We start from the raw sequence: 22,444 nt of genomic DNA, 5'->3' as shown, positions 1-22,444 counted from the left end.
TCACTTTGCAAACTCTTGTTTTTATTTGGATTAAAAAGCTTTGATGAACAAACATATGATACATACATGGTATAGAACCAGTTACCACTTAAAACCTCAGATGATATAGTACAGAAATTAGAATAAACCAAATTTTAATCAGGTCTGGAAACAAACGTTCCATTTGGAGATTTTACACCAGTGTCCCTCACCCACTCAGTTCTTCCTTAGAAGGGGAAGGCAGACTTAGTAAAACCAACGTCTTTTAAGTCAGCTGGCTGACATTCTATTTTAAACCTATAGGTCCCCAACCCAATATAAACAAAATTCTTCACAGGAACTTACATTTTGAAAATAATTAGGCCATTATATTTCCTAAGCCACATTACTATAGTTCTTAAAAGTCATGAGAAAGTGTGTTGTTTACTTGTACTGCCTTAAGTCAGGGCTTTTTCTGTTTTTGAAGATGTCTGATCTTTAAATATTATACCCTAAGTAATCACTGATACTCTTCAAAAGCATGATTCTAAAATAAATAGTACCTTAAATGCTTTTAATTAATTAGTTTTTTTTTTTGTTTTTTTGTTTTTTTTGTTTTTTGTTTTTTTTTTTAAAGGTAATCAGGGCTTGCCTTAGGGACTGCCTTAGGGAACCTGGGGCTGGCTCCTGGTTCCTACAGCACTAGAGCACTGGGAAGGAGCCAGGAGAAAGAGTGCCCTGGCTTCTAGTACTCCTGGTTGCTGATAGTGAAGCGGTTTCAGAGACTCCCTAAGGAGCCTCATCTAAACCTTTAAAAAGAAAAAGAAAATTAATGCATGAAATAAATAAATAATTTAACCAAAATTACGTTTCTGGTTCTTTGGTGTAATTCAAGGATACCTTAGGAGAAAAGAATCTGATTACATTATGTAGTTCATGATGAGTCAATGGTCCAAATAACCAGGAATCAAAGATTTATCTGATTCAGTTTAACAATAAGATACTGGCATAGTCTGCAGTACACTTTTTAAAATTTAAATTATTTAAAGTACTTGATGGAAGTTGAGGTCCAGTGCTGACCACTGGTATTAGGTGACAGGGCTCCTGTATTTAAGTAGCTACCAGGGACTGCTTTCCATCCTATACCCTTTTGTTCTCATGATTTATTAAGCATGGCGATTAAACGTGAGTACTGATCCGTTATATTCTAAAGGAAGCATGTCATTTCACAATCATTCTCAATGAACAGCAGGGCAGTGGCAGCATCAGCACCACCCACCCACCCAGGTAGAATAAAGCAGGTTCAAAACCACCATCGTGAAATGTTTGCTGCCGCCTGAGCACTGTACACTGCCTCAGTGTTTACACTAGGGCCATGTTAGAAAGACAGGGTTGTGGTGGCTGAGCATTTATGGTACCTGCCCTTAATCCCAGCACTTGGGAGGAAGAGGCAGGAGTTTGAGACTAGCCTGGTCTATACAATGAGTCCCAGTCCAGCCAGGGTTGGTAGTAGGACCATGTCTCAAGAAAAGAAAGACAAGGTCACCAAACCCAAGTATTGGGGTCTGTAACAGTCTTTTTTTGTGAACATTTTCTTAAAGTATAATTTCCTTCTATAATCCAAAGCACAAGCTGAATTTTAAAGTATTTTAGAAAGTATTATTTCTGGTTGAGGATTCCAACCCTGAAACAAACAAAACACTGTAACTGATAACAAGGCAATAAAGAACCCAGGCCACCTGTATACTTAGGCAGTCTACCCTTGCAGTTATGTGCAAGGCACAGCTTGTGTCCATTTATACTCTTTCTTCGGTTAGGTATTATGTTTAAACCACCTCCATGTATACTTCAGTACTTTCCCCAATGTTTTTCAAGGTAACAGATGTACAGTTTCAAATCATAAATGTATAACATGAAGGCAAAAACTAAAATCATAAACTGAATCATAAACTGATCAAAAGTACTCTTCAACTTACCTTGCAAAACTAAATATAACTCAGATCTGAGCACACATTCTACAGGGGTCACCGACAGTACAGATGCCTAACTCAGCACAGGGTTACATGTCCCTTCAGTTACACTAACTGGATGGACATACAGCATTGACTTTAGATTTCTATAGTAAGCCTCTGTGTTAATAGAGCAAATATGCCGCATCTGTCACACGTGTATATCTAAACTTTTCAAAACACTTCGCTTTACCTGTAAGAAAACCTGCAGATATTTAGGCATGTAAAACATACATATACATTCCTCTAAGATGTAAACTAGAACCAACTTCACATTTCATTGTCAACTTAAATTTGTAAACTTTTTTTCCCATTTTTTTCTTTTATATGTCTATATATATATATATATAATATATATTTATAAAAAAGAAAACCAAAACCCTAAGCCAAGCCAAAACCTTTGATGATTTAAGTCCTTTAACAAGTAAAGATAAAACTATTACTATATATAACCAATTATGAAACTGGTTTTAAACAAAGGAAACATATGCAAAAAAAATCTTTTGTGTATTTGATAGTCAACTTAATGTAACAAAACCAAATTTGAAATAGCTTATTAAAAGTGTCCTTATATAAAAATGGCTGTGTGATGTACAATAAAATGCAATAAAAATTATCATCCTTTGTTCCTCCCTCCCACCCCAGTAACTAAAATGGCTACCACTCCACAACTCTCTGCTTCCACAGAAGAAATTAAACATTTTCTAGGTTATATGCCTGTCGGATGTTGAGAGTGTCTCGAAGCATTAAATCCCGCAGGCGCCAGAGGGCATCTGCCATGGTGGTGTGTGCCCCTTTACTTTTGAGCCAGTGAGAAGGTAGGCGGCTCTCTTGTTCTTTGGACAAATGGACATCCCGTCTTCGAGCTGAAAATTTTAAGTATAAACAGACATTAGAATTTTAGGATGATAAAATGACCCCAGTTTTAAGGGTTGATATATTTATACTAAAACAAAACAATATTTATTAATGTTATGAATATGTGATATAAATCATAATCATGGGCTGGTGAGATGGCTCAGTGGGTAAGAGCACCCGACTGTTCTTCCGAAGGTCCGGAGTTCAAATCCCAGCAACCACATGGTGGCTCACAACCATCCGTAACAAGATCTGACGCCCTCTTCTGGAGTGTCTGAAGACAGCAACAGTGTACTTACATATAATAAATAAATAAATCTTTAAAAAAAAAATCATAATCATAGCAAAGCTTATTAGGCATTGATATCTGACCACTAGACACTCCTGATAGTAACAATTTCTTCAATGTTATAAAAGATGCCTAAAGGGAAATCATACTTAATATTCTTAAAAGAGATAACATTTCCTAGCCGGGTTTAGAAATGAATAAGGGGCTGGCTCAGTGGCTAAGAGTATGTATTGCTCTTGTAGAGGGCTGGACTTCAGTTCCCAGCATCCACAGGGCACTCACAACTGTCCATAACTACAGTTCCAAGTGATCTGATGTCTTATCCTCCCCTCTGAGGATGGACACCAGGTATGCATGTGGTACATTTTATATATCATACACGCACACGTATGCACCTGTATTCTCAGCTCTTAGGAGGGAGAGGGAGGAAGGCAACTAATTCAAGGATATAACTTAACATGGATACTCAAGGATACTCTTAACATGTAAAGAGCTAGTTCTCAACATAAGCCAAACAACGAAAACCAAAAATCCAACCAGGATCAGGGAGATGGCTCAGTGCATAGAAGTACTTGTTGTACAAGACAGACTATAACCATCTTTTATTCTAGGCAGATGTGTTGCTGGGTAACAGGAATCCTAGTACTTCTAAGGCAAGGTGGGAGTCTGAGACATGAGAAATGCCCAGAAGTTTAAGGGGCAGTTATCCTACAGTAAATGCTGCAGCAGCATAAATAAGAGAGACCCTGTACCAATAAAATAGAAGGTGAGAACTGACTCCTGAGAGTTGTCTTCTATCTTCCATGCAACCAAAGCACATGTGAGCTTTAACACAAACACACAAATTTATTTTTTAAAATGAATAAGCAGAATCTTTCAATTTCCTTTCGAGAAACTAGGTAACACCATCTTCCCTATTCAACTAAATGAATAGCTTGGTAGACTAAAGAAATAAGCTTTCCATTTTCCTCTTTTTAAAATCTGACATGTATTCTAACACTTAAATATCTGAAAAAAAAGAAAAACTGAAAAAGAAAATCAGACTGTATTTGAAAAGATGGTAGTATGATATGACCGAGTTTTGATTTTTTTTTTTTTATAGCCTATTTTTACTGGGTCAATATGCAAAGAACCCCAATTTTATTCTTGAAATACATAATTTATTTCCCTTTACAAGGATGTTGTATAAGAGCCTGCAGTAGTGAGAGGACTGGGAGGAAACATGCATTTCAACAATACTCTCCTTACCTGCCAAAGTTTGGTCCCACTTGCTAATGCTGTTGGATTCAGCGCTGAGTCCTTCAATGTATTTCAGGTAGGCCTCTGAGTGGAGAAGCCTTTGGGTCTTTGGTGGGGGAGCCACAAACATGGGCGTTGTTGGCTGCTGTATGACAGGGGGGCCAGTTGGATGAGGACCAGGATATGGAGGTGGTGCCTGCTGCCCTGGAGGTCCCAAAACTCCTACCTGAAAGAACATGGGATCAGATGATTATGCCAGACAACGGGTACATGCTCTGAGAAGGCAGATGGCTAAAAAAATCTCAAGTCCAAGGAGAAAAAAACTAGGAGGCTTACCTGTTGTCCATATGGACTTCCACCTGGTGCTGAAGTCCCTACCATGGGGGCTACTCCTTGATTCATCACACCTATAATTCAGAATGCAATGGCACAATTAGAGGCTCTGGGTTTTGTTGACTGAAAAACTGATAAGAGCTGGTGCCATTTTAAATGCCAACCTATGTACCTTTGCCCTTGAGTGTGGATAGGAGCTTTAAGCACCCTAAAAAGAATCTAATTAGGAAATTTATATTCTTTTGTTTCTGGTTACTTAAAGCACACTAGTAGTATACTTTGTCAGAGGTACATTAATTATTCCAGGCGTAGACTGTTTTAAACCCTGCATAAAATTCTAGGGTTACCCGGAGTGAGTGAGCTATAGTTAGAATAAACTTCTGTTTTCAAGGTACTTTTCTTCTTATCATATAGTCTTCTGCAATTGGAGCCTGTTGGATCAGGCTGAGTAGTAACTATTGCACTGGGACAGGAAACAAGGGCTAAGAAGAACAGTTAACTGAACCCTGTGGAGGCTGGAGTCACTACCTTAATGTGCCTTTGCAGTCACCAGCTGGCTTTACCTCAGGCACTAATGTTGGCAGAGAGAAGGTACTTCAGTGGATGATGTGGAAGCAGTGTAGCCTTGTTGCCATTACCTCAGATTCCAAATGACAAAGGAATAGAGAAAGACTTTGTGGCCCTATTCTCTCTGGTAATCACTGAGTAAACTTCCTTGGGTAAATGTTCATGAGCAACTGCTGTCTCACAGGCACTAGTTGATAACAACAGAATAGCCCAAATTTAGTCTTTAAGGCAATTTTCATCTCAGGGCTATCTGTCTGCTATTGTAATAAAACAAAATAGCCAAGGGACTCAGTTTATTAAAACTAACAAACCATAAGCAAATCATTTTAAGCTGTTCCTTGAAGCATAAGTCCTGTTATGTATAGAGGGACTAGGCAGAACCAGCTTCCTAGTCTTCTTTCTGGTCTTTTGTTTAAAAATGCTGATGTTTTGCTGTGTATTTTAGCTCACACCTGTTATCCCAGCACTTGCGAAGCTGAAACAGGAATACTGCTGTAAATCTGAGGCCGGCCTGGGTTACTAAATACATGTCTCTCCCATAGCTAGCATTTGGATGGGCAGAAAATTGGTCTTTTGAAGGTTTAGAGTTCTTAAGTGTCACTTCCAGGAAATACAAGGCATCTTATTTGTTAGAGAGAAGGAGAAAGAAAAAAAGTGAAACAAGTTTCTGCTTAAAAAAGAATATGCCAAGTACTTGGAATTGTAAGCCAGTCATCATAGCTGTGTCCTGGTGATTTAGGAATTGAACAAAGAAGTCAAGGTAGATACACTGCTGTTTCAGCAACACATTATAGCCTATGGCCCCTGTTCCCTGCAGGTCACTCATTGACCTTAGATCCTACCGACTGGGAGGCTTCCAAAACTGGCTGTATCACAGATTTGCAGGGCAGCACAAACAAATCAGCAACCTCTTCCACTTCCTGTTTACAAATAACATGCCTGTGGTAAGCCACTGAAAACAGGAGCTGAAGCTCAAAGCCAGATCAGCTGTTGATGGGCTTACAAATTGAGCTTTCTTTCGAAGCAGTTTAGATTCTATAGTCAAGACAAGAGAGGCTAGTGTTGTCCCCACAACCATCAAAACATAGCTGCTAAACTGGGATGTGTACTGGCCTTAAACAGGAATCCTATCAAGTGCTATATACATTTAGAAGGTGTCAACTCCAACAAGGTTTCACAGACTGACTCAGAGAAACCTTGTGCCAAGGTATGAGGGCACAGATTTAGGACCAAGTTCATTTGCCACATGAGAAAAATTATTTTCTGATTGACTTCTGGTGCCACAGCATTTCACATAAATCACCACATCCAGAATGAAGTACAAATACCACAAACATTTCTTCCTCTGGGAACATTGGACAAATAAAATAGAAGCGTGGTTGGAGTTATGGCCATCCTCTAGGGAACACAGAGTGTGGCTGCACTGCAGGAGTGAAATGCACGCATGCCATCCCTGACTTGGGATGGTGAGGCAGTAGAATCTTGAGTTCCAGGCCAGCCTGCCTGATCCTATCACAATTTTTAAAAAAAAGTATGCTGGAGTTAACATTTGTTTTCCCTATACACTATAGGGTTCACCCTCTGCACTATTATTTGAACCCATGTATAACTGTATGGGCAATGGGTCCAAGCATAATGCAAGTAAGCCTGACCTGCTCTACCTTCAGTTCACATGAGTTTTGGCTCTCTTCGATGACATTTCAGTTATGGATTGACTGCTGCTCCAAGTCATTTTAAAGCCCATTTCCCCCTAACTAGATTATAGCCAAAAGTAAGTTCTTTTGCATATGATGTAAATTATGGAAACTTGTGATTTTCCCATCTTTTAACTTTCATTATAAAGTGAAACAATGTAGTAAATTCTGAGCTCCATTTATATATTTCTACATAGAAGAATTTTTGGCTTCTATTGACATACAAATATGTCCATAGCTAACAAGGTCATTTTATGTTTGTTAGGGGACTCAAGACTAATTCAATACAAACTCCTTGCCTTCCTATACTGTGTTACAAAGTGAAGGATTTCTGAAGAGCTTCACCTATGCAGTTCTGATTACTTCGAAAGGGCTACTGAGGAGGAAGAGTTAGAACAGGGGCTCTACAATGAAGACCCTATGAGATAAGAATTTCACTAGGTAAAGAATTGCTCTGGGAGTAAAAAGTACTTTTATATATGACTCTGAACTGGTAATTCTCTGATAAGAGGCTGTGGCCCTTAAGGCTTTTCAACTATGTCCTATCTGATAATGGACCATGCCTCCAGCTCCTTGATCTATGGATCTGGTCTCTGCAGTGCATCCTGTGCTGCTGGTGGTAGGTCACTGATTAACACATAGGACAGGCCCTCCTACTGACAGCTCTGGGATTCTGTGTGAGGGAAGACTGACCCCCATGGGCAGAACGTGCCTCCTGGAAGAATCAGCTGAGACAGGAAAAAGAATTAAAAAAAAAAAAAAATGAGATTAATGAGTGAATGAGGATGAAGTTCTTACCCGGTGGTGGGATGCCTGGGAGGCCAGGCACACCTGGCGGAAGATGGTGAGGTGGAGGCCCCCCAGGGTGAAGTGGCTGCATGCTGCCCATGCTAACAAGGCCATCAACTGGGCCCTGCAAAGGTGGAAGGCCTGGCGGATAGCCACCCATCATGCCTTGAAGGACACAACAAATTTCAGACATGCATCATTAACATGCAACATGAGCTAAGTAATAACAACCCCTTCCATGCACTACCAATGAATAAGCACCCTTAGTACTGCATGATATAACAGCAATTAGTGCAATTATTTTGTTGCAGTAATGAACAAAATAAAGTTACAAATATGAAATCCAACACTTTTGGATGAATTAGTATTTAGTAAATTATTGCTTATAATTATTTTCAATAAGCTAAACATAATATTTTCATTTAATAAAAGAGTTCTAGTAACAGCTTTCTCGAGGACAGAACTATTGCAAACTGTTCAACCAGTGCCCAGTTCTGCCACCTGCAACTCCAAGTGATCAGTACATACTCCATTACTCCACCCTGCCCACATTCCCATCCCTATCGTGGGTGCACATGAAGGAAAATCAGAATGGGGGGAAATGAGGTGCACAATCCTGATCATAAGGCATGGTTCTCCAGTTTGGGAGCAAAAAAGTTTCAAGACTTCTTCATATACTCCTCCCTTCTATCCCCACCACTGCTGTTAAGAATGGATTATATTAAGGTTTGAGCTGGAAAACAACTAACAGCTATCACAACGAATAATATTTCATGTTTAGATTTCAAAGTATGTTAAGGAGAAATCTAAATTTTCTCAAGCAAACTAAAGTCCAGGTAATTCAGAAACCTACATGCAGCAGGCCCGAAGGAAGAACAGCTGGAGAATCAGGCTCTGCTACTACAAGAGAAAATGCCAGTTGTCACCACTGTCTCCAGGCTCACACACTTTGTCATGTAAACCTTCAACTGATAGGGAACATTAACTGAGGTACAGAATTCCTATGAACAGAGGCTTTTGTTCCTTTAGTTTTCCAAGTATACCATCGTATAATAAAATATCTGGCTAGGGAAATGTTATGGCAAACAAGTATTTTTGGAAAAGGGGTGGAAATAAGAATAATTTCAGTGAGGACTCACCTATCAAAAACACAAAAACAAAACATGACTCGGAATCTGCACAAGTCTGAATAAATAATGTAAAGCCCCCCCTGGAGTAGGGTCCCTTTTAGGCAGTTCCTCACCTAGGAAGGGCAAAGGCATAGCACCAAAATACTCTTTGAAGAAAGTTCGCTCTTACTTTCTTTGAGGAGGTATTTGAAACATTTGTTTGCACAAGTTTAGTCTTCTAAAGCTATGGCACACAGAGAACCCAGACTTGCCTCCCTAGTCACATCTAAATTGGCTACAAAAACTTACAACTACACAAAACATGAAATAGGATGCATTTCAGTTTTTTAAGAGTTTGAGGTAAAAACGATACCATCATCTTAAAACACAATGAAATCCAATGTTGCCAAACTGCCCTTTCAACACACCGCCAGGACCAGCTTTTAAGGGTAAGTAGGTGAGAGGTTGAACAAATGTTAGGAGGCTTTGCTTTCAATTACAAAAGCCCATCTGAACGCAGCCGTCATAGGCTGTGGTTGAAGATTAAATTATTAAGAACTGAAAGACACAACACTTGTCTTCATTAAACTGTACTTTGGCATTTATTATCCCAGTCACATGTGTTCAAATGAGCTTCAATGCTTGTAAGCAAAGCTGGTTTCAGACAAGAAGGCTAAGACTCAGGCCCTAAACAACCTATAATTCCATGAAAAATTACCCTTTCTGTTGCAAAGTTCTCATTGTGGACCAAAGGCTTTTTACTGTAGAGAATCTCTGCCCTTCACTCCTGTGGCCCAGAAGCTGGGCAGCACACCTTTAGTAACAGAGCAGTGGTCTAGAGGGCCACCCTCCTCAACCACAGATGCTATTCCCCAACAGGGAGCTAAAATGCTGCAGCTGCTAAGTTTTGTTTCATTTTAGCTATATGTATTCATTTTGTTAATATATGTTCCTGGGTTTTGCAGTCAAGGACATAGTGCCACAGTATTATACATCAAACAGAACAAAACAGGATTGTCAATGAGGGAATCCTAACTTTCAAAGTCCCCATAATCAAGACCTGATTTCTGGAAACCTCTGGAACCCCATTAACCAGAATGGGCCATGGAATAGAGCAGGCGGTTATGAGATTTGTTAGATCAACGTCAGTCACACTGAAAGCACTGAGAGCCATGACTCAGATATGCTTTGGCGAGTGCAGCTGCTGAGGTCAGCGACAGTGCATTTGAGAACTTGCCATCACAAAAGTTAGGAGCAACAATGGGAAAGTTATTCTGTGCAAGATTTCCTCTAAAAGCAAAAACAAAAAAAGGCAAAAAACAAAAACAAAAACAAAACACAAACCAAACCAAAACCAAAACAAAATCCCAAAAACAGCAACAACAAAAAACAGCAAAAACAAAAACAGTGTCCCCACAAAGCTGTCTTGGACTCTGTGCAAAAGAGGTCAGACTGTTTGCATTAGAAGAATCCCAGGTGGCTTGTATAGAGCTCACCAGATGTGGAGAGGTAACAAAGGAAGGGCCTCAGAGGTGGTCCACAGGCTTTTTGTGGAGACATGTCAGACAAGATTTCAATTCAACAGTAGTCAAATTTGCTATGGCTACCAGAACCAGAGACAACACACACAAGCAAACCACATTCATCATTTCTTTTTCCTTTTCTTTCTTTCATCTTATTCATTTATTTAAATATGTGACTGGGATACTAACAGAAAATGCAGTTTAATGTAATTAAATAGAAAAGCATTACAGAGTGGGCACAATGAATTGAACAAGGACTTCCCCCTATTTAGCAGTCATGCACATTGGTGACCAAGAAAGGATTTAATAATTCACTGTCAAAAATCCTTTTAAGTGGTCAGTCTTTTAAGGATGGCTGCAGCAGAATAGGGCAAACTGAACTGGCATGAGACAGAGAATCAATACCACCTAATGACTGCTGTTATATTTTCCTTGGAGTTCCTCAGAACAGAACTCAAGGTCTGCTGTAGTGCTTTATCAAAGAGCAGTCTGGAGTAAGAACATTGCCAGACCATGCCCACAGCAAGGGAAGAGCTGCTACCTACCAATTGCCAGGGTCGGGCCTAGGGCCCACTTATGGGATAGAGAAGAGGCCTTGCCTGTATGGGAAAAGCAATACAGGACAACATGGATGACTTCAAACTTGGAATCTGTCATGAGAAAAGGCTACAGACTGTGGCCTACTCCATTTGGAGAAAAAAAAATGAAGGAATTTCTTAAAGTGGAAAAAAATGGTCTTAGCTCCTGTTTTTACCTGCAACAGGTGTCAACTGCTGATTGAGCATCCCCATTGGTGTTGGTGGTGGCACCACCCCCATGAGAGCCCCCACAGGGGTGCCTGCTCGGGGAGAAGCACTCGGCTGCTGTTGCTGTGCTGCTCGCTCTCTCTCCTGCTGCTCAGCAACTTTAGCTGCCCGCTCTGTAAAGGCATTTCACATTTTCAATTCTGTTTTTAACCCAGGAATTCAAAATACCATCCATTGCATTCAACAGGACTAGTAAAAACACAGGCAACAGTTCTGTCTCAATGGAAGGAACGGTAGATGACTAGTCTCAACACAGGAGTCGGGCCGATTTCACTTGGTAACCTAGAATTCAGCTTTCCTATCCCATCTTGAGAACTGGTCTGCAAAGATTTCAAGAATGTTAAGACTGCAACACACATTCAGAAAGCACAGATTTTATCGAAACACATCACCAGGTAACCAACGTGGTTAATCTCACGAGGCACTCTGAAGATGAGAAGCGCTACCATCATTCTAGTATTAATAGCATTACAGATTATAATTTCAACATGAAGCAATTCCATGGCCCATTGTAATTTTTGGAATAATTGTACTTACTCTAATTTTCTGATTCCTTGTATCCAATTTTACTAAAATTTGAGGACTCATCATTAATATCACAAGTTTAGCAGCTGAAGAAAATTAACTCTGTAAGGGAAAAGTAGCTTACTGCCTCTGCCTTAAGACTTTAGGAAAGGTAAACAGAAAGTTTCTACATTGTAATGACACAAAGAAAGAGGTCATGATTAACTAACTCCGAGGGAGGAAATACCTGATTAGCTACACTATAGTCATCAGAAGAGGGGAACTAATACATACGTGTATGTAGCAATGGACAATATTCTGAAAGAACCAGGTTCCCTGAAGCTGAGTTCAAAACCGACCATGAATCCTAAATCAGCAAGAATTCAAGTACCTACTATTAATGCACTTGAAATGTAAAAGGAATGTTTCTGGAACCTCTCGCTACTATCTGAGAGCCTCTTTACTTCCTTAGGCTACTCTGCACCTCTAGAGCCAGCACCCTCAACAGTCATGCTCTCAGCACGCCGGACCTTCTGTGAGGGCATATCCCAAAGCTCCCACTATACAGGGATTATTCAGCTTCACGTTCTAAGTAGGAAGCCCTTCCCACTCCTCAGATGGGCACACAGAAGCTGGGATACAGGCAGAGACTTGTCCAAGAATACAGGAGAAACAGCAACTCATGGCCCCGACACCTGGTGTGTGCCACACTTCACCTTCCGCAGTTATCTCTCCAACATGAAATTCAAAGACTACAGCTACTTGGGGAAAATAGTTTGAGGTACATGGATTTAAAGACTCAAGAAGCAACAGCTCCACTCCTTTATGGTAAGAATGTGAAAATCGTGCAAGTCAAAGCCCCTGAGGCTGTGATGAAGTTGCTTGCAGACACTTAGCATCACTCACTAGGACTGTCTCAGCCTGATACCTTCCGTACAGTGAGTACAAGAAGCAAACCCATTCTAACAACCTATTCTCTAGTACTTAAAAAAACAAACAAACAAAAAAACCTATCTGTGCTCTAGATGCCCCAATATTAAATGCTAGTTTTTTTCATTACATAAATGAATCAATAAACTGGAGGGAAAAAGAAAAATTAAAGTTGGAAAAACAGAAAAGTTCAGGCATGTGGATAAAATATTAGTTCTTCCTGAAAGAAGCTGAACTAGGCTGCTTTGGAATTCAGAATTACTAAAATTACGCCAGCCAAACTCCCAACTTTGTGTTTTGAATTCAGTGGGCAGAAACATCCAAAGTTCAGAGTTTGAATCTCAGGTGACTGAGACACACGACTCAGCTCTCACTAGGTTCTTCCTAACTTCAAACACCCCATTAAATGAGAAAGATTTTCAAATATCATCTCTTCTTCCCTCAGCCATGCTCCATATTTTCTGCCTTCAGATGCTCTCTAGATCTCCTTGTCCTATTTGTACCCCAAATAACCAGCCACACAGTCCTAGCTTTGTTTGCCTTGAGACACTATGTTAGCGGAGCTTCTTAGACAACAGTCCTCCAACTTAGTAGTACATTTGGTCTTCTTAACTTGCAGTAAGCCCTGAAATATCAAAGTGTCCCAGAGTTCTAGGTTCTTATGGGATTGACTAGACTTTCTCAAAGAATGTTCTAGAGTATTAATAGATGCCACATAAATACCTGGGCAATTTTCAGAAAATACGAGATAATAAAAAACTTTACTGTAGGTCTTAGTGACTTTAACTTAGGACTAAGCCCAGAGTTTGAAATGCTTCTGAAACTGATTTTGCCACAAAATCCTGGGCTGAGCATCTTCCAGGACTAGGCTTCAGCAGAAGATCCTTAAGGAAGCTTGTCAGATAATTTCATAATGATAAATAGTAACAAATGAAAGGAATGTAAGTTTTTTACAAAAGAGTTACTTTGGAGACATCATAAGCTTCAATAAAGGGAGCAGCCTTCGTAATATATGCTTGCTGGAAAATAATGCATTTGGACTTAGTCAAGTTAGAGAGGAAGAGTATTTTGGAAAATTATCTAACATACAAAATTTGAAAGTACTGCCTAAAGTAATGCTTACTCTCACTTATTAAAGCTGTACCTAATATTAACTAGAACAACAAAAAAATCCAAACCACCAAAAATCTCTAAGGAATTAATTTTTTACAACTATGAATCACCAAATCCTTGAGTAAAATAGCTCATGGTTCAAAAGTGAACTAATCATAGAGTAAGGGGAAAATGAAGGCATCTGAGCTTTATCAAAGTCATCCAAGTATATTAAGAGCAGGTATGAACACAGACACAGTACACAGGTCAGGGCTGGCCTAGGAAACCAGGCATACCACGCCTCCACCTAGAGTTTAACTTACAGCTTTGGCTTATCAAGAGCCGTACATAAGATCACTTCACTTATTTTAAAAGGCCGCATTCAGGTGAATTTTAATCAAAATTATAATTAACATTATTGAACAATCATTCCCCAGCTCAACACGTGTGTGCCTATAGGGATAAATAAAATAAAATCATGCAATTTTTAACAGCAACATATTTTTGTTCGAGAAATTTGCCAGGAGGGGCAATGCCACAAGGATATGAGGCCAAGTCAGAGGCAACACTCCATGTACTGGCATCTATGCCAGTTCGGACAGTCCACAACACCAGATTCATGTGCATGTGACAAGAACAACAGAGTAAAGCCTGTCTATGCATCTGCACTCCTGAAAGCCCCCCTTGCTTACAAAGTGGAGACAGCTGTGCCTAGCCTTATTTACCTTCATATTCTGCTTTCTTGGCTGTTTCAAGGTTTCTCCATTCTGTCCCCACCAGTCTGCTGAGCTCCCCAAAAGAGTAGTCTGGGTGCTGGGCTTTAATCACAGCTCTCATTTCACTGCTGAACAAAATGTAGCCACTCATGTTGATTTTTCGTTTAGAACTTTCCTTCTTTGCACTGCCTTTGGCAGACTTTGGGGTAGACTGTAAGACAGAAAGCTATTACATAAGTATCAGAAAATTTTACTAGGTTACATTACAGTTTCTAGAAGCCAGACTCATATGATACAATGAAGTTTTATGGACACATTCAGCTTGTAGCTGACATTTTCTTGACCAAAATATACCTCTACCTTGTCTTGTGCAAAATAAGTAAAAATTTCACTGAATTCCGTGACTATAGTCTACAATGGTGACCTCACAATTAAGTCTCAAGAAAATTCTGCACGAGGAAAATAAATATGAGGGATCACTTCAACAAAAAGATGAAGTCCTAAGGAAGAGGAAATTAAAGATACAGGCATCCCGGTGTGGCAGAATATATCTATAATCCTATTGCTTAGGAGGCTGAAGTGGAAGCAAAAGATCTTAAGTGTGGGCGCTGAAGCTAAGGTGTAAGAGCATAATACCATTCCTTATTGCTTCTTGTCTACAAGGCAAGAATCTTTCACTATGAAATTTAAAAGAAATTATTATTGGCTTAATGATAAGTATGCTTTTTGCTAATTAAAAAACATTAGGCAAAAATTCACACATGAAGTGTGTGGTAGTGTACCCCTGTACTCCCAGTGCTTGTTTGGGAAATGGAGGCAAGAAGACTAAGAATTCAAGGCACACCTTAAATACACAAGATGTCTGAAGCCAGCCTAGGCTAACTGATATCTGAAACAAAAAATGTCTCCTACTCTGGTTTAAGCCTGCCAAGGGCTAGAACTAAAAAGGCAAGTCATGGGTATATCACTGTACCTGTGGGGGTGTATAGGGCATGAGGTCCAACTCATTGGCCAGGGGTGTCTGAAGTTGAGGTAGAGATGGAGGTTCAATGACTTCACTATCCTCATCTCCCATCTCTTCAATATCATCATCTCCTCCTTCTAACTCTGCAAATTTAGCTTCTAGCAATTGTATCTTCTTTTCTAACAAAGGTGAGGGTTCCTTCTGAGGAATGATTGGTTTTCTGAAAAACAGTGACAAAACAAATAAGTAAAAAGTTGCTAACTACTTCCAGGACTGGTCAGAGGGCAGACCTGAAAATATTTACAAATGACGCTTTATAACCTGCTACAAACACTCTATAAGGCTAACAAAGTAGCTGCAGTGGGTATTTGTGATGTCACTTCTACTTACTAACAATTCTGATCAATACTCACAGAGGTGCTGGTCAGGCCTAGTGGACTATATGTTAAAAAGGAATTGTCATAATCTATGAAACTGAGAAAATCTTCCCACAGAGAGGCTGCCAGCAGAACCAAGTGCTATCTTTATTCTACAATTGCTGGTGTCTAAGCCAAGGTACTATTAAAACAATTGCTAACTTTTTTTTAACTCAATAATTTTTCTCTCTGTAACAAAACAAAACAAACAAAAAAAGTTGACTGAAATGTAATACTATCTACTGCCTCAGCCTCCCAAGTCTGGGAATTACCCCATCCCACTAAACGGATATTTTCTACTGGAATTATATGATAGTTCAAGACCTAATAAAGCAACTAAGAACACTGGGTTACATGACTGATAAGTTAGCCCACATACCCTTTCTTCCTTAGTTTTACAAGCTTTACCTGAAGTAGTAAATTTCATCATCTACAACTTTAGCAGAGAGTGAAAACCTCTTTAAACCTTTGAACTTCTTCATCTGTTTGTCACTCTCATTATAGCGGCTCTCACAAAGCAGAATGTCATTTTCTGGTATTTCGGTTGGCCTGCAGGAGAGGAAGTCCTTGAATGACAGCACTGCACATTTCCCTGAAAGAGTAATATAGAGAAAGGAGTTAACTCCTGTCGTGTTAACAGCCTGGAACTTGCCAAACAGGCTAGGCTGGCAGCTAGTGAGCCCCTGGATCTGTCCCTGCCTCTCCAGTGCTGGGATTACAAGTGTATACCACCAAACTTGGCTTTTTAAAGTGTGGTTCTGGAGACTGAACTTGCAAGACAAATACTTTACCAGCAGAACTCTTTCCCCAGTCCCAGATTTTATATTATTATATTTTAATTCACAGTTAAGTAAGAGTGATAGAGAAGTGGCTCAGATAGAGAGATGGCTCAGCAGCTAGGAGTATACAGAGTTACAGAGAACTCAAATTCAGCTCTTAGCACTGACACTAGGTGGCTCACAATTGCCTGTGGCTCCAGCTTACAGGGACTTTGTCTCCTGGATCCACTAACATCTGCACTCATGCATGCACATGCTCTCCCATATATACATAATTAAAAACTAAACCAAACCAAACCAAACCACACCAACCAAACAACAATACCACCACCCATGTAATAATGAATGCTAAAGGTACTGGTCACCTAGCATGCACAAACCCTGGGTTTATGGGCTGGCAAGATGGATGGATCAGTGGATAAAAGGTGACTGCCTACAAGCTTGACAAGTTGAGTTCAATTCCTGGGACCTACACGGTAGAGGGAGAACTAAGTTCTACAAGTTGTCCTATCCTCCACACATATACTGTTACACAGACTCCCATATAGTCGTCAGACAGGCAAACAAACACACCCACGCATGCATGCACCTGGGAGGGAGAGCGAGCAAGCCCTAGGTTCAATCTGAAAAAACAAAAAAGAACACTATTGCTATTGAACATACTAGAAATACTGACGGTCAACAACTTCTTGAATATGTACATTCAAAACAGGTCAGAAACATTTCAGAAGTTCAAAAGTGCTTTCACTACCTTAGAAATACATAGTATTTATTTACCTAAGTCAACAGTTAGGAATAGCCATTCTCCATGCTTAAAGAAGGAAAAATGGAGATGCAAAAATGGTAAAAATTCTCTCCACAGTTAAGGAGTCAAATTATTAGTTGGAGATGGGGTGTGGCTCAGCTGGCTGAATACTTGCCTAGTGTGTACAAAGCATTGTCAACATGTGCCCTTAACCCCAGTAGAGGTGGAGGCAGGAGGATCAAAGTTCAAGGTCATTCTCAGACACATATTGGGTTCCAGGCTAGCCTGGACAATATGAAATTCCCATTTCAAAACGAAAGCCAAGTGACTGGTAGCCCTGAAATAAATGTGGTGTCTCTGTGCTGGGCTCCTAAACACTGGTAAAAGATAGCCTTGAATTCATTTAATAATAAAAATTTTCTTTATAAGCTATTAGATTTGTGAGCTGAAGCAATGGCTCAGCAGTTCACTGGCTGCTCTTCAAATGGGCCAGGATTTAATTCCTGGCACGCACATAGCAGCTCACAACTTCCTAATTTAAGTTTCAGGGCATCTCATAGTACCCTCTTTGGCCTCCAAGACATACACCATACACAAGCCACACAGATATACATGTGGATTTGCCCATACACATAAAAATGATTTGATAGATCAACTTTGGGAGAATGAACATATTTAAAATATTGAGTTCTTCCTTTATTGTAGGTCATTTTTATTTATTTGGGTCTTTTATAATTTGTGTAAAAATTGTATTTTTAAACTTACTAATATATTTTGTTCAGCTCCATATATCCACATATCAACATTTATTATATAATAAAGATTAACATATTAATCATTCTTTTTCATATATTTCATATTTACAATATATAACTTAATCTAGACTAGTCCCATTTTATTTGCTTAAGAATTACATGTGGCCGGACAGTGGTAGTGCATGCCTTTAATCCCAGCACTTGGCAGGCAGAGGCAGGTGGATTTCTGAGTTCAAGGCCAGCCTGGTCTACAGAGTGAGTTCCAGGACAGCCAGGGCTACACAGAGAAACCCTGTTTGGAAAAAACAAAACAAAACAGAATTACATGTGGCTAGTGGCTACTGCAATGGATAAATTATAACAGGTGTGAAGTAAAAGAAAAACTCATAGAAAACAAGATAAAAATTTGTGCAACCAAGAGACATTAAGATTTAAGTAATACACAGAAGAAAAAGAAATAGCATATGCAAATTGGGTCTCAGCAAAATAATTTTGTGTTTTTCAAAAGACATAATTAAGAAAATAAAAATATAAGTCATCCTCCAAAAGGAAATATTTATGACCCATGTAACTGGCAAAGGATTTGTTTTCACAATATACAAACAATTTATACAAGTCAACAAAAAGGAAAACCATGTAGAAAAAAACTTCCTGTTGTTGACAATGCCTGTCTCTTCTAGAGTTCTCGGCTGGATTTGCTCGTAGGGGATCAGGTACCAGCTCTCTCTGGTATGCTAAGTCATATTAAGTTCCTATTATCTTTTTAATATGAAGTTTTTTGTTATCCTTCTGTCACCTTTTTGCTCTTAAGATTTCATACATTTCTTGATCCTTTTAAAAGGCAGTAGAGATAAATACTTACATTTTGTTTTGTTGTGTTTTTTGTTCTGCTTTTTGGTTTTTCGTGACAGGGTTTCTCTGTATAGTCCTTGCTGTCCTGGAACTCACTCTGTAGACCAGGCTGGCTCGAAATCAGAAATCCACCTCTGCCTCCCTAGTGCTGGGATTAAAGGCGCGCGCCACCACTGCCCAGATACTTACATGTTTATAATATAGTAGATAGGTATACCATATTATAGTAGCCTCAACAAAATATTTTAATGCATTTGTCTACCTATTATCTGTCTAATAGATTGTGTGTGATCAGTAAGGTAACTTCATTATTCTGTTTAGTCATTTCCCCACTTCCCCAATACTGGCTATGCAATCCCTGTTTGTTAGTTGAAGGATTAAGTGTACATTTGAGGAATATGTTTTAAAATGTCTTCTCTTATATTGTTAAGTTCTGAGAGCTTACAGGCATTATTTACCATTAAAATTTCTTAAAGAGGTATGTGTGTGTGTGTGTGTGTGTGTGTGTGTGTGTAGGTATTTTATTTTTGCTTTATAATTAATGCATTTCAAGACAGTTTTGTGATGCAGTCCTGGCTAACCTGGAACTTGCAGTGATCCTTAGTCTCTACTTTCCAAGTGCTGGGATTTTAGACAAACACTACCACAGTCACAAAAAAGCCACCCAATAGTTATTGTTTTATTGCACACAGTGGACATCAACCCTGTTTCTAGGAAGGAAATCAAACCACATAAACTGATGCAATGTTTAGATAATATGGCCTTTCTCTCTTCAGAACTCCTGAGAGGTAAGGGGGAAAATGTGATGCTAGCTCTCTTCCTTCTCCAAGTCCAGGTTTGAAAAACCTTGGACAACCATACCAGGCCAATCCATAGCCATTCAAATCATTCTATCCTATCCTTTGCATGAGCGCCTCAATCCTGTTCTTCCCCTCCAGGGCGCCACCAAGCACCTTTTCTTCACTCTTTAGCTCCAATACCATGGCTATTCTTAGTCTTGTCTTTGGCCTTCTCTAGTATGGGTCATTCAAGGGAAGAAGCAGTCTGCTTCTCTTGGCATTTTGCTTATTCTGCTCTAGTGCCTTCAGGAAGCCAAGGTCTAATGAAGGCTGCTTGCTCATAGTCTGAGCATATGGAACTGGATGCAGGTCAAGAAAGTAGCCCTCAGTTCCTAGGGGGTGCCCCAGAGCTTTCCAGAAGAGGGAGCTTCTGGTAAAGAATGGACACCACAGGGTCCAGAACCTATATTTCCAGCAGGTGGCTGTATCAAGATCTGATCTGGTGAGGGAGCCCTGGAGAATAATCCTGTGATAAGTCACCACTGAGGCAAAAAGGAAATGATATATGAGACCATCTCTTAGATTATCTCTGTATGATTAAAAAACAAACAAAATACTCTAGCCCTTTTGCCTTTCAAAAATTTAAAGCATTTATTCTTGAACTATTTAATTTTCTTGCTTTGCTGATAAAACCAATAAAGAATTAAATACATTTATAAAGAAGGAAAACAACCTATAATTATATTAAGACTGGAATGTCCAGGTCCCAGTACTGGAATTATTATAATCTTAGTGGTCAACAGTAGAGGTACACTCTCTGGCAGGTATGCCCATGTTCATTCCCAAGTAATTCCTCTGTGTCTATTGGATCACTACCATTATTATTATTATTGTTGTTGTTGCCTTGGCTGACTTTGAACTCTTTATGTAGACCAGGCTGCCCTCAAACTCACAGAGATTCACCTGCCTCTGGCTCCCAAGTGTTGGGAATCAAAGGCGTGTGCTACCACATCTGGCCACTTGAATCATTCTTCCCAGAAGTGATATTCCCTATGAAGGTGTCAAAACTGTCTTCTCAGTGGGTCTTCTAAGACAGTTCTAAGACTTGTCTTCTAAATGTGTCTTCCAAATCTACCAGGGAACCTCAAAACAGTGTACTTAATATTTTTAAAACTTGTTTGAGACAGAAAAAAAAGTACAAAGTAAGATTTACATTCAACAACGAACAAAGTTAACATGGAATTATAAGTCCATTCTTAGTTTACAGAACAAGGCCCTTTGGTAGTTGATGCATACCAAACTGTAAAAATGGAGCTAAATGTTTGTTTGTTTTGTATTTTGTTTTGTTTTTTTCGAGACAGGGTTTCTCTGTATAACCTGGCTGTCCCGGAACTCACTTTGTAGATCAGGCTGGCCTCGAACTCAGGAATCCGCCTGCCTCTGCCTCCCAAGTGCTGGGATTAAGGCGTGTGCCACCACCGCCCAGCTTTTTTGTTTTTGTTTTTTTAAGATTTACTTATTTTATTTATATGAGTACACTGTAGCTNTCTTCACACACACCAGAAAAGGGCATGAGATCCCATTACAGTTGGTTATGACCTATCACATGGTTGCTGGGAATTGAACTCAGGATCTCTGGAAGAGCAGTCAGTGCTCTTAACTGCTGAACCATCTCTCCAGCCCCTGGATCTTACTTTTTGAGCACTAAGTGGGGTTTATATAAAAAACAAAACAACCATGTCTCACTGTGCATCTGTCATCCTGCTCAATATTGCAGGCTCATCAGTTCATACACATGTATCCCAACTGGCTACCAATCACTTAATGAGACCAACACAGAAATGAGAGAAAGAACCCAGGTTTTAGTTCTGACGCATTCTTGGGCAGTTATTTTACCTTTCTGGAAAATACTATCATCTTTCTTATATAATCATGTTGATTCCAGATATAAAAATGGCTTAAAATATTTAATATTCAATATGTAGGAGGCAATGCATTTTAAAAGGAATTCTAGAAAAAAGATTTATCCAAGTTACATCAGTGGAACCAGTAGTATAGGGGGTATATCAACAGTCATTTCTTCACAGAAGAAAAGCTGGCAGCCGGGCGTGGTGGCGCACGCCTTTAATCCCAGCATTTGTGAGGCAGAGACAGGCAAATTTCTGAGTTCGAGGCCAACCTGGTCTACAGAGTGAGTTCCAGGACAGCCAGGGCTATACAGAGAAACCCTGTCTTGGGGGAAAAAAAAAAAAAAAAAGAAAAGCTAAAAGCTGGCAAAAACTGTAAGAATAAGCATGTCTTTTGAGGGCTGGACAGACACATCTCAGTGGTTAAGAGTGTCTACTGCTCTTCCAGAAGACCACGTTCAATACCCAGCACCCACAATAACCCCAGCTTCCTTTAACTCCAGGTCCAATGTCCTCTTTGGGCCTCGGTGGAAACACATGGATACACTTACAGACACACACATCACATATATATTCTAAAAATTATTTCATTTATTATGTGCATATATATACATACCATAACACATGTGTAGAAGCACATGTATGTTAAAAGAGTAACTTGTGACTCCCTCCTTCCATCACCCAGGACAGAGGAATAGAATTCAGATTACCCACTCAGCTACCTCATTTGACTAGAATCAACAATTTTTTTAAAATCAAAAGCCAAAGGTTCACAACCATATAATGTTTAATTATGAAAACGTAGCTGAAAAAAAATTTTTTTTTTTTTTT

At 39.5% G+C, this 22,444-nt stretch overlaps 1 protein-coding gene across 36 annotated transcripts in view; it reads right to left on the bottom strand.

The window, feature by feature from the left end:
* Window positions 1–22,444, bottom strand: part of Pbrm1 (polybromo 1) — a 112,232-nt gene continuing 89,788 nt past the window's right edge. For 17 of the 36 annotated variants that reach the window (XM_029541399.1, XM_021202983.2, XM_029541409.1 and 14 more), the window contains 8 exons: window positions 16,205–16,388; window positions 15,390–15,600; window positions 14,426–14,627; window positions 11,123–11,287; window positions 7,746–7,901; window positions 4,690–4,760; window positions 4,363–4,579; window positions 1–2,833 (listed from right to left, as the gene is read on the bottom strand). In XM_029541399.1, the coding sequence (XP_029397259.1) occupies window positions 2,661–2,833; window positions 4,363–4,579; window positions 4,690–4,760; window positions 7,746–7,901; window positions 11,123–11,287; window positions 14,426–14,627; window positions 15,390–15,600; window positions 16,205–16,388 (1,379 nt within the window). In that variant the 3' untranslated portion in view covers window positions 1–2,660. The remainder of the gene's footprint in view (window positions 2,834–4,362; window positions 4,580–4,689; window positions 4,761–7,745; window positions 7,902–11,122; window positions 11,288–14,425; window positions 14,628–15,389; window positions 15,601–16,204; window positions 16,389–22,444) is intronic. The other 19 variants (XM_029541421.1, XM_029541426.1, XM_029541429.1 and 16 more) reach the window with 3 other exon arrangements.

Source organism: Mus pahari, chromosome 8, assembly GCF_900095145.1.
Source record: "Mus pahari chromosome 8, PAHARI_EIJ_v1.1, whole genome shotgun sequence".
Lineage (NCBI taxonomy): Eukaryota > Metazoa > Chordata > Mammalia > Rodentia > Muridae > Mus > Mus pahari.
The sequence above is the reverse complement of the archived record's forward strand: the minus strand, read 5'-3'. Positions and strand labels throughout refer to the sequence as shown.